The 13,445-nt window shown below is 42.9% G+C and overlaps 1 protein-coding gene across 1 annotated transcript in view; it reads left to right on the top strand.

The window, feature by feature from the left end:
• BMPER (BMP binding endothelial regulator) overlaps positions 1-6,655 on the top strand; it is a 448,094-nt gene extending 441,439 nt beyond the window's left edge. Inside the window, exon 15 of the mRNA XM_085607488.1 lies at positions 5,218-6,655. Coding sequence (XP_085463614.1) covers positions 5,218-5,399 — 182 coding nt within the window. The 3' untranslated portion in view covers positions 5,400-6,655. The remainder of the gene's footprint in view (positions 1-5,217) is intronic.
• Positions 6,656-13,445: the final 6,790 nt, after the last annotated feature.

Raw genomic sequence — 13,445 nt, 5'->3', positions numbered from 1 at the left:
AGCTGCGGTGTCATGTTGTCACATATATCCTGAAGGTGCAAGTGCAAAAGCATTGTATATGGGTGAAATGCTCGGATTCCCGATTGCATACATTAATATCACAAGTGAACACTCATTAAATGGAACTGTCTGCCAGAAAAATGACATTAAGGCCACATTCTCTACGCAAAACATATTGTTTCCACCCTCCCTGCATTCGTGAAGGCCTTCAGCCCTCCAGCAGGTGACACATACGTTTTTGATACTGAATTATATTAGGAATACGAACGAAACCGCTCCAACCCGCTACCACAAAAAGCAGGCAAGTGTCTGCGTATTCTTAGATACTAGTCTTGGTGGCTAGAAAGTAGCATCCGTCACAATAATTACATTTCTAACACTCAGCATTGTATGTGTGAAAAACATTTGAGGATAGGATTCAAAGGTTGACTGTAGACGAAGGGAATTGAAACTATGGTTAAGGGATGATGACAAAGTGTGAAATTCAGGTCTTGTTTTACTTTTTGCGCTGCAGCCAGCATGACACTAACCACCGCTTACCATTAACCTTATTTTTTCTCCAAGAATGAATATTGTAAATATATTTAAGGGGCTTATTATGGCTACGGCGGTCCTGTGGACCGCTGTAGCCGTCGTGGCGGTGCGGGCACCACCGCAGTGGTGGTCTGACTGCCCTATTACGAGTTTGTCTGTCGGACCGCCAAAGGACAGCAGCAAATGCCGGGGATCTGTTATCCCTCAGCTGTTTTGCAACGGTGTGAGGCCACAATATGCTGGTGGTGCATCTGTGACACCACCAAACAAACGAAAAGTTTCTGCACCACCATTCTTTCCATGGCGGTGAGCCCACCATGAAAAGGGTGGCGGTGAGAAAACTAAGGGGGCCCTACAGGGCTCCCTGGTGCCTCTAGTCCTGGGGATGCATGTAGAGAGGTACATGTTGTTCCTCCTGTATGCATGCACCCCCGGTTCCTGCACGGCATGGACTGCACGGCATGGTGCAGTCCATGCCGTGCCGAAACATGCTTTGGTTTACCCATTGCAGGGCCTTTCTAAGGCTCAGAAATGAGCCTTAGAAAGGCACTGCCGTGGGACCGCCAAAGGACCGCCCGCCAGACCTGGATAGAACTCCTAATCTGGCGGAGGGTGTGCGGATGGCTTTGGCAGTCTCACATGGGGCGCTGGCATGTCAGGCAGTTGCGAGACTGCCAAAGTCGGAATAACGCCATTAACATTTCACTTTGCAATTTTAGCTGTACATTCAATTGTTTTCCATTTAATCACAAGACCGAATCACAATGAAGTGACGGAGTGCAGCGTTAGCCTTCCTGGCTTAACGCCTCACTCCGCCACTTCAGAAATGCAGGGCTGCACCATATTTACAACAATATGGTGCAGCTCTGCGTTTCCCGCTGCGCTGGTGCTAGACTTAACAGCGTAGCACCAACGCAGGCACCCTTGCTCCATAGTGAAAGGGTGTCTGCAGTGAGGTGAAGATTGTTTATGTGCAGGAAGATCTCCCTTCCTGCGCATAAACAATCTTTAAATGATGTTTTGTAACTTTTATGTGTGGTGCTTAATGCAGCACATATAGAAGTTGCAAAATGTCGTTTTTATATTAATGTGCAGGAAGGGACACCTTCCTGTACATAAACAATCAATGGTAATTTGCTGTTTCAATGTATGCTGCACAATGCAGAACACATGGAAACAGCTAAGAGTATATAGGACACTCTTCACCATTAGTAAAGTACACACCTCTAAACACCGGACCGCTACGGTTGCCATTTCTCATTTAATAACAGCATGTATGCATGCATGACGGCCATGCACTGCCCCTCATAGGAGGAGGAGGTTTTGCAATATACGAAGGACATTTTCCTTAAGGAGCTTTGCTCCAATTTCTACAATAGAAGATTTTATGTGACTTTTTTTGCTTGTTACCAGAGTCTTGGTACAATAGACAAAAAGGACATGATCTACACTTATGAGGTTAAGAGAAGTAGACAGGATATATTTCTTCTCCGCGGGTACCCTGTCTGAGCTGTACAGCAGCCTGCTTGCTTTTATCATGCAAATCATGTCATAGACAGCCAGCCTCATATGCACCACAAACCTTTCCCAGCTCCTCCCAGATTGGGGTGGGCCATGAAGACTTGTTCCAACCTCATGCTGTGGCAAGTTAGGAAATGGGTGGGGTACAGTGGTACACAGTGCACCCTCGTGGAATGACAACGAGCTTTGGAAAACCAAGGATTATGATTAAAGTGCCCAGGCTGTTTTCAGTAAGTGATGCTGTGGTGTGTCATCGGGGGCAGTGCCTTATGGTGTTGTAGGCCACAGGAGCCAGGCTGAAATCAGGTAAACCTTATAAATTCTATGACAGCCGGAACATACGCTCTAGCACATGGGCCTTTTGAAAGTGCCTGGTTTTGCCTGACCCTCGCACAGAGGGTCACACTCTTTGAAGGTTTAATAAATTAAACATTTGAAAAAATAAATACCAGATAGTAATTGATGCAGAAATTGAAGCGTTGGGGGGAGCTCTGCCTCCCTAATCAAGAAACTGACCCTGTACTGTATCGCTTAGCTCTCTCACACCTCCTGACAAATTAATTTCAAGCAGGGCAAACTTCAAAAAGACAGCTGGGTTAAAATATCTTTTAAATTGTTTTGTTGTTTTTTAAAAGATATTTAATACTTTTCAAGTACTGTGGGCCCGATTCACAGAACTAACTTAAGACAAAGTCCTAAACTTACTACTTTTGGTATTCACTGAAGGCATTTAGTAGTAGTAAAGTTAGGATTTTGTCTTAAGTCTGTCTTAAGTCTGTCCTAAGTTTGTCTTAAGTTTTTCTTAAGACCGTCTTAAGTCTGTCTTAAGTCTGTCTTCAGTCAAACTTAAGACAACATCCTAACTTTACTACTACTAAATGCCTTCTGTGAATACCAAAAGTAGTAGGACAGACTTAAGACAGACTTAAGACAGACTTAAGACAAACTTAAGACAAACTTAAGACAGACTTAAGACAGACTTAAGACAAACTTAAGACAAACTTAGGACAGACTTAAGACATACTTAAGACAGACGTAAGACAAAATCCTAACTTTACTACTGCTAAATGCCTTCTATGAATACCAAAAGTAGTGCATTTAGGATTTAGTTTTAAGTTAGTTCCGTGAATCGGGCCCAGTGTAATGATAATTTCTCTGACAGTTTATTTCTGTTGTTTAGATAAATATTCATTGCTTACAGGGTTATTAACTCATGAAACTGCACATCATAAACTAGTTAAGTCTTGTGGAAATAGAACCCTCTCACAATAGCACACTGGCAACCCCCCAGCAACATTACCTGATAGCGATATCACCACTTAGGTATTGCACTCTCCTCACTTATTTACCTTTAGTGTCTTCCTTCAGTGAGTCAATAAGTATTGTTTATTTGGTTTTCGCCTGTTTTCATTTGCCTCTAGGAGACCATGTCAAACCAAGTTCTCCTGCTTTAGTTGATTGGAGTTTAAGTTGTGCGGAATGAAATCCAAGGGGTTTGTGCTGTTCCGGGTGTCTTTCCGCCACTTTGCATGAGTATCAGGTGTTTTTGGAGCTTGGTCATGCACAACCATTTAGGGCCATATTTATCATTCTTTCACACAACACAGCAAGACAAGTGGTTCAAGGGTGCCTGCATTGCAGGCCGATTGGTTTTGTGTAGCACCTTCCTGTACATAAATAATCCTCTAAGGCTTTTTCCTCATTCTCTGCAGCACACATAGAAAGAGGAAAAAATTCGATGAAATAAAGATATTTCTCCTCGTTACGCCTCCCTTGGGAAAAGATAGCATTTTGATGCATTCCCAGGCATAACACTCATGGTAAATCTGCGAATGAACCAAAGTACATGGGTGGATGCGTGGGAACACCCACGACTTGAGCTGGCTTCTTTTACTCCTCCTTTACCAAGTCAAGCAGGGCCATGCAAAGGTGGCATTGAGTGGCCTGGTAAATCTCATTGGTTTTGTGTCACCCTACATCCCCTCGCATGGCGCAATGGCAAAGCAGAACCTTTGATAAATCTTAGTGTTTTGCTCTTGCCAACCTAAAGGCTTATTTACAAGCCCTTTGCGCCACCGGTGCGTCACTCTTATTGATGCACCGGCAGCGCAATGGGCTTCCCCACATTTACAGGGACATTTAAAGTCAACCTGTGAGACTTTTCATGGCCTTGTTAATATGTTTCGCTTTCACACATAACTCTGCATGATAGGGGCATTCCATGGGTGTTGGCTGTCGGTGTTCCCACGCAACATCCATGGAACTTGACACATTCCCAGATTTACAACATTTTGTAAACCTGGGAATGTGTCAAAATCTTATGCCTCTTCAGGGGATGCATAAGTAGGTGCAAAATGGAGAGATACTTATATTTCTCCTCTTTCGATGTGTGCTGCATTCTACAGAATGCATAGAAAGAGGTATCTCATTCCCTCAGCACAGGCACCCTTGCAAAATGACACACAGGTTTTTGCGCTGGCGCACGGTTGCTTATGTGCGCCGGTGCAGGGGAGAAGGATAGAAATGCTACATATCTTGTATATATGGCGAATTCCTGCCCTTTTATTTTGATGCACGGCAGCGCAGCAGGAAGGCTGTCTGCTCTGTCTTGCGTCAAAATATTGTAAATGAGGCCCCTACTTGGCGAAAAACACTTTGTGCGTTTAGTTAAGCGATGCTGCCATTTGTGCTACTTTGAGTTGCCTAGTGACGATTTTTGCGTTGTATCTGTACATTATTTTAGTTGCTGAAATGCCCTGCTAAGCAGTTGATAGATTTATATTCGGCAACTTTTGGATAGATATTTATTTGCCAACCTCTGCAGTCTTTTGCATATTTTGATTAATCTTTTTTTGAGAGGCCTTTAGTATCAGTGTAGAAGCTTTCAAGCCAGGAAATCTCAAAACATTGGTGACTTTATGGCAGAGTAAGACTTTCCAAAGCAACCATTAAGACTTCATTAACAAATAAGAAATCCTGCTAGTCATTGACCACAAAACAGGGACTGCAATAAAGTGCATTTCCTTATTAGGAAACAAAGACCTCAGAAGAATTAATATCTGTATCCGAACAACCTATGCCTCATTGAAAAACCAAACAGCAATAAGCAGAAAGTCTCAATAACATGGAATAACCCCTCTCTTTTATTTTATTTCTTTTCAGCAACTCAGTGCAAACATGGAGCCGTGTACGACACCTGTGGTCCGGGTTGCCTGAAGACATGTGACAACTGGAACGAGATTGGTCCGTGCGTCAAGGCATGCGTGGCCGGCTGCCACTGCCCTGCAAATTTAGTTCTACACAAAGGAAGGTGCATCAAGCCCATGCTTTGCCCACAGCGGTGACATTAGTCTCACCGGAATGGACTTCGAAACTTAAAACTCTTCTCACTGGGTTCTTTGAAGCCCACAGCCAATGAAGGACAACACTGTTTGTATGCAGGCTCTGTAACATACTTAGCTACTCACAGAAAGGGACCTATAGATACTGTATATACACCATATTTAAGTTTATGTATGTATATAGATATGCATTTAACATAGATTGAGCATATGTTCACTGCATTGATGACTGTTTCAGATTCTATATATATATATATATATATATATATATCTATATTTATCTTGACCATAAAAAGAGGATGCACACAGTTTGAACACATGCACAAACATCAAAAACTTCAACCAGAAAGAAGATGACTCCTCTCAAAGGCATGAAATGCCGCCCACCAGTTTCTTGATCTGTCAGATGGAAACCTCGCTTGTCGAAGATCTGTACATACTTTCAAATTTAGCCACTGTGCCACACTGCACACCCACCTGTGACCAGCCCACTACACAAAGTTTCAAATAATATATGTAAGTCTTCTAATCGGGTATTATTTATATACATATATGTGTGTATATATTAGCAGTATATATACATATAGTCATGTATGTATATTGCATATGTATATATGTATATTTATATAAATAGTAACATTTTTACAGCATTTATAGAAGAAAGAAGGAATACTATTTTATGTATATTTTTTGCTATAATGTTTATGTATTGTTTGTAGGACTCTAATTTGTAAGCTATTTCAACAACTGTATAAATAAACCAGATGTTTATAATTTAAAAGTGAAGCTGGATGTTACAGAAGGGGTATAAATGCTTGTGATAAAAGAACTTTTTGACTTTGACCCTGTACAAGCTTTACTGTCCTTTGGCTACGTCACTTCACAGACTACATACATTCATTTTTCCAGGCATGCATACCTCGTGTGGTAAAGAAATAGCCCAGTGCACTATTTTGTGTATAAAAATCCAAAGCATTTATGAATCTCTAATGTGGAGTCGTTTAGGACAGAGCCAAACTAAGAAGAGGAGGCGCTATTGGTCTCGTGGATAACTAGTGCCTGGTGTTGGTCTACAGCTAACCAGAGAAAGCAGAACAAGTACCTGCTCTACTGATTCACCTCTTGAAACTGCACCAAGACAAGCTCGAAAACGGTGACAAGCCGGACCCCAACTACTGGACGGAATCAATAAGTAACCAAGATCATACTGATGCAATGATAGCAAATAGCATAACTACACCATAATCAAGACACCACACCACATTTGTTTACAGTTTGCATTTACCATAAGGAAGAGCCAATAATAAAGAATGTTGCAATAATGAAAATATGTAATTGGACCTGAGCACGACTGTAATCCTAAACCGAATCCTAACCTTAACTTAACCCTTGCTCTAATCTTGACTATAGTGACCACCTCCCTCCAGGGCAATACTGACAATGTTTCCAGTTCTGGACTTTTGTGTTATACCCTAATGCATTCAGGAAGTTGTTGGCTTGTTTTGTTTGCAATGAACTAGATTAATATATCTGAAGTCAATGATTTGTAGGTTAAAAGGTATGGACTGGTGACAGCGTCCCTAATAACCTGAAGTGAGGTGACCGCCTAATCCAATACCTAAACCTGACTGTCATCCTCAGGATCTCATTACAAGATGCCAGGTAAATAGAAGACGACATTTTGGAGCCTGATTTAATGATTCCAGGCAGTGTTCCCTTCACCCTCCCAGTTATCTGTCAAAAGAAGATTTCAGCCCCATGTCAGGGAAAACATGCTAGAGTCAGAATTTCTGGATCCTGTCCGACAAATTTCCCTTCATTGTTTGGCCATTTCAGGCCTCATTTTTCCCATGCTTGCAGCATGAAATAGATATGCATAGAAACACCTCTGGATTAGCTGGATGTGTTCTGCAACTTGCAAGCATTGTAACTAGCACTGCAGTTTCACACAAAGTTAGAGCTGCTGAACAAGACAACCTAGAACAGGTTATAGCCAAAAAAGCAATAGTCATCATGTACAATTTTCTTGAGAGATATTGCGAAGAAAATGTAGTATGCAGATCTCAGCATGGGGGAACTGTTGATGGTCTTGGAAAAGTAATATTTTCAGTTCAGTTTTAAGGGTCTGATTTAGAGTTTGGTGGACGATTTACTTCACACAAATGTGATGGATATCCTGTCCACCTTATTACAAGTGCCATGGATATAATGTACTTGTCTGCCAAACTCTAAATCAGACCCTAAATATCTGGTGAGAAAAGATCATTCTGCTGTGTGGAGAGAAGGTGCTATGCATTCTAGGTGCACATCACGAGATGGATTGCATCAGCATTCTCAACTTTTTCAGGTGGGGGTGTCCAGTAGTAGAGTGTCAACGCTTCCCACGCTTCTCATGTGGTGATGCACTCCAGAGATACATAATTGGTGGTTTAGGTAGCTAGGGTTGTTTTCATGTGTTGCATTATATGTGATGCAGGCAAGTTTGAGAGATGTCCCTAGTCCCAAAGGTAGCCACCTGAGGGAGGGGAGAATGGGACAGATATGTTCTAATTTTCCGAAACCTCTGACCAGTCTGGCAGCTGAGTGTAGTACATCTCTAAGACGTTTGAGGTGAATTTTGGAGATTCCTACAAGCAGTGAGTTTCCATAGTAGGACTAAAGCCTGAATGACTAATCTGAAGTCTTGGGGTGTAATTAATACTTTGATCCTCCCAGCAGCTTGAGATTAAATTGGACTCCCTGTGCTCAGCTGTTGTTATGGACTTATATTCCTAGGTATTTATCTAGGGTGAACCCAAGGAATATAGCACCTTCTACAATGATTGGCTTTCCATTGAGTATGGAGGTCTCTTTGAGCCATTTTAGTGCTGAAATGTGGCAACTGGGAGGAGAGATCAAGAGAAACTCCATTTCTAGAGGATTTATTTTAAGGTGGTACAAGGCCATCCAGGATATATTTCAGTGATGATTTATAAATCTGTGGAGATGTCTTCTGGGGAAGTGATTTGCATTTAGAGTTGAGTGTTGTCTGCATACTAGTGATAAGAACTGTTCAATTGATTGAGAATAGATGCAGGGGGCTCTATGTAAATACTAACAGTGTGGGAAAGAAGATGAAACCTTGAAGTGTCCCTGCTGAAGGTTTGCTGTGCTGGAGATGGAGCTAAATACATTGACCTCAGTTTTCCTGAAGGGAGGTGAGTCTGCTAAGGACTGCACCATTTAAGCTCATTCTGGTCTCAAGAGTTTTTAGGAGTAAGAGTGGTTAACTGTTTCAAAAATTGCTGAGAAGTCTACGAGGATGAAGAGGAAGGAATCGCCATTGTCGAAAATTTCAAGAGCATTGTTAACTATTTTATTAATGGAAGCGCTGTGTTATCAGAGCACCTGTCAGAGGGCCATGGGGCAAACTGGTTATCAGGCCCAATGGTGGAGGTTGTGGTCTTTTATTACTGCTGTCTTTGTCCCAACCTACTGTGGATTGTGAGTTACTCACCCAAGCACACCCCTTTCAGCACTTGATTCTCAGTGGTGGTGCATAACCCGAAGTCCAAGGATCTTCGAGGGGAAGGTAGGTATGAAGCATACACAGACACAAGACTCAAAGTACAAACTGTAACTGCAATAAGGTAATTGTCAAGTCAAATGCTTGCTTCATGAAACAACCAGTATTGCAATATAAGCGCACAAAGCATAGAGGCAAGACACTAAATACTATACCCAGTCTCTTATGATCAGCATGCTAGCATAGTCGAAGGCGGTATTTCCTGATCACTTTCTTGTGAGGCTCATTATTCCTTATTTGATACTGGAGGCAACTTTCAGATGTGACCCACGCTTGTCCCCACGCAGTAAAGTCTAAGTTTGGTCTTAAAAGTTAACATCAGGAATACTAAGCACTAAATTCCTGTGAGTACCCAATATGCCTCCTGTCCTTGAACATTCTTACCTGACCAGATGGTAGCCAGCAAGTGTGAGAGTACTTGAGCGCGTCTCTGTGGACTCCAGTCTCTCAATGCTGAGGGTCCACAACCTCCCCAATGACGTGTCAGGTTTCTTCAGTCACCAGACAGTCTACATTAGTGTTGGTGGTCCTTCTTTTCAGCTCCTCTCAACCAGTACGTTCCAGGACAATGTCCCTGCTCCACAGTAGCCCCTCCTGGCTCCCTGGGGTCGCTGACCTCCTTCATAGAAGGGCAATTCCCTTATTTCATGGTGGCACGTTCTTGGCACACATGGGTTGCTGACTGGCTTTGCACAAGGGCAATGGATCTTACTTCACGGTGGCCCTCTACTGGCACACGTGGGTCACTGACTGGTTCTGCAAGAGGGCGACAGGCATTACTTCACAATGGCCCCTCTTGCCTCTTGTCTGATCGCAAACTCGTCCAGACTGGGTGTACTACAATTCACTCACCAGGATTCACTCAACAGGCTCACCGCTGAGCCTCACTCCCCTAGACACTTTCCTTATCCTCGTGGGGTTAACTGGTCTTGGCAGACAGACAGAAGGATGGGGCTGCAGGCTCAGGTCAAGTGGTCCTGACTTCCCGTTCTCAGCAAGGAGACTAGCAGACCTTGGTCCCTAGTTCTGGCTCCATTAGCTAGAATTCTGAGTGATCTCCCCCTGCAGAACAGTGCAGTTGAACAAAGTGTGAGACTCATGCACCCACTTTTCTGACCCATATCCAGATACAAATGGGATTTTGTGTCTGGTCCTTTGGAATTCTGGTTGTGGGTGACAGCTCATTGCAGTGCTCTCTCTTCTACCCTGTCATTTGTCAAAAGGACCACAGAGTAGCTTAAATTCTGATTGATCCACAGCCTAGGCCAAGGTAGTAACCCGGATAACATCTGACTAGCATCCTCTACTGACATTTGCCTCATAGAGGTTCAAATGCCCAAGTCCTCATCTCTTACATGATCTTTCAGTGCCAATCATATCAGACCCACCATTCCCAAGCCTCACTGACCGACCAGTAACTCTTCCTGGAATGAAAGAGACATTTGATGTGCACGGAGGATGCTCTGCTCTCCTTCCTCCAAGATATGTATTCTCAACCTTGGCCTAAGGAATGTCATCAATCAACATTTCCTATCTGGGGTTGAAGTCCTCACCTCCACTAGCCTCTTCAGGCCCTAGGCTTTCGAAATGGAACCCACAAGCTCCCATGCTATCTACCATGCACAGGCACACATACCTCCTGGCAGACAAATGCAAGTATCACATGCTGTCCGCCACTACTTACATTAACCACGGAGGCCAAGGGAAGAAGCCTCAGGTCACCCTCCTATGTACTATGCACGGGTTCACATACATCCCAGCATGGACATGCAAGTTTCACACACTGTCACCATGTAGGCCAAGGGGGAGTTAAGTGCTCAGCAGTGGAACTTTACATGAGTGGGATAGTAGGCATCACTCTAGTAACATAGATATAACAGCCTGTTTATGCTACTGATCAATATTAAACTGAGAAGTGATATGGTGCCACCATCGCACACTTGTCACTTAACTCCTGGCAAGGGTAGTAGCCCTCTACCACTATGTGGGTAGTGCTTGGTGCACTACTCCTAGTCTAACAAAACCACATTACCATGAGGCAGGCCTAGCTCATGACACACACATGATCCATGTTTGTCTATGACCAAAACGCAGTACAATGGATCCAGATATCCATACAGCTGGGGCACTCAGAGCTGAGGTGCGCAAATGTCACCAAGCATGGAACATTTCCATCCCAAACATGTGTCTTGATCCGAAGCCAGATTGGAGTTCATGAAGTAAGTGATTTACCTCAAAGTATAGTCTGAGCTGCATTTCCACATAGCTTTCCAAAAGTTTGGACAGGAAGGGTAGGTTGGAGATTGATAATAATTATCAAGGTCTTTTAGGTCTGATCCTTGTTTTGTCTTTATAAAAGGTGTAACCTGATAAATTGTGAGGTAATCTGGTACTCATTCAGTCTACAGTGAGGAAATGCCTAAATTCAGTCAAATTCATGACTCATCTCTTTGAGAACAGTGGGGGGAATGGGTTTCAGAGAAGTGTGAAGAAGGTCTTGTTTCATTGATGATCTTGATGAAATTGACTTCTGTGACAGTTTTAAAAGTAGCACCGTATAGTTAATGTGGAAAATCCTTATGTCGGATTTAAATGCCCTCACACACCCTTGTAGGTGTCATGCTTCATCATTTGGGCTGCTCCTCGTCGGGCCGGCGGTGCAATGCCCGACGGGCTCCCTAAAAAGGGGCTCTTTGGCCGAGATCTTCAATCCGACTGCCGTATAGATGAGGTGCGGGTGTGGGGGCCTAGTAAATGTAGATAAGGAACAGTGAGATTAAAATAGGGTGAGGAGTGCCTGATAGAAGTAAATTTTATTCGGATGGCCTCCTACCTTAGTTTAAAAACGTGTATACATAGCACTTATGCGAGTATAATGTCTCCTGTTAAAGTGGCATGTATTTTACAGTAGTGGGTCAACATGTTTCTCGCTATGAGTAATTTATACTCGCGATTCTTCAGGACCTATAGGGGGGTTAACTATCTACATTAAGCAACCTAATTGGTTGGGATTGTTAATCAATCTGCGTATTCAATACCTGTTGGTACCGGGAGCTACCTGAAAAGAAAGGAAGATATCATCAATCAGGTTTGATCAGACAAGTCTGCAGGTGCTGACTTGTCTGATCAAACCTGATTGATGATATCTTCCTTTCTTTTCAGGTAGCTCCCGGTACCAACAGGTATTGAATACGTAGATTGATTAACAATCCCAACCAATTAGGTTGCTTAATGTAGATAGTTAACCCCCCTATAGGTCCTGAAGAATCGCGAGTATAAATTACTCATAGCGAGAAACATGTTGACCCACTACTGTAAAATACATGCCACTTTAACAGGAGACATTATACTCGCATAAGTGCTATGTATACACGTTTTTAAACTAAGGTAGGAGGCCATCCGAATAAAATTTACATCCATCAGGCACTCCTCACCCTATTTTAATCTCACTGTTCCTTATCTACATTTACTAGGCCCCCACACCCGCACCTCATCTATACGGCAGTCAGATTGAAGATCTCCGCCAAAGAGCCCCTTTTTAGGGAGCCCGTCGGGCATTGCACCGCCGGCCCGACGAGGAGCAGCCCAAATGATGAAGCATGACACCTACAAGGGTGTGTGAGGGCATTTAAATCCGACATAAGGATTTTCCACATTAACTATACAGTGCTTTTTATCCGCCTTAAGCCTTCGTGTTGACACCACTTCTTCCCTCTCTTCTCTGAGGAACTATAGGAACATCTTTTGCTATTATTGTAACAGGGGCCCCTGTTCCTACTGGACCTCCCATTCCTCTGTGAGTGGAAAACGGCCTCCTCTGTCCCTCCTTTTGCTCTCTAGTTTTAAAAGTAGACCAGGAGGATTTAGTATTGGTTGACAGGGATGTGTGGTTCCAATTTGAAGGAGAGAGTGCTGCGGACAACTCAATTTTCTTAATTTTGTTAGTGAAGAAATGCCTCACTTTTTTGTGGTGGAGGCTCATGTGTCATTCGGAACAGATGATGTCAATTGCTTCATGAAATCAAACAGTATTTTAGATGGTTATTTACTAGTTTGATTTCTGCTTTTATAAACACTGCTTTGGTTTAAAACATTTTATTTTTTTTAAATATTTGTTTCTTTAATTCCAAAGAACAGTTAAGGAGTACATTGAGGGATATTGCTACAAGAGTTATTCCAAGTCTCTGAGGATTTTCGTTCATTGAGAACTCTATTGAACTAGCAGCCACATTGCTCTTTCTATTTTTGACTCTTCGGGTATTTTTGGCATCAGGCTATCCATGAGCATAGCCAGAGAGTCTACATGGAGTTTTATGGGATCGCTGGGCTATAGGGTTGGAAGGAGGTTCTGTAATGCATGGGCAACTTCTGCGGAAAGGATGAATTTTTCACAGTGTATGAGATCTGTAGCCCAATATTTCAATATTTTTGGATGGCAAATGGAAGTACTTGATGAGGAAAGTATCAAGAAGAATATGATAGCA

This window comes from Triturus cristatus, chromosome 5_2 (assembly GCF_964204655.1).
Source record: "Triturus cristatus chromosome 5_2, aTriCri1.1, whole genome shotgun sequence".
In the NCBI taxonomy this organism is placed as follows: Eukaryota; Metazoa; Chordata; class Amphibia; order Caudata; family Salamandridae; genus Triturus; species Triturus cristatus.
This window is presented reverse-complemented; position numbering and strand designations above follow the sequence as displayed.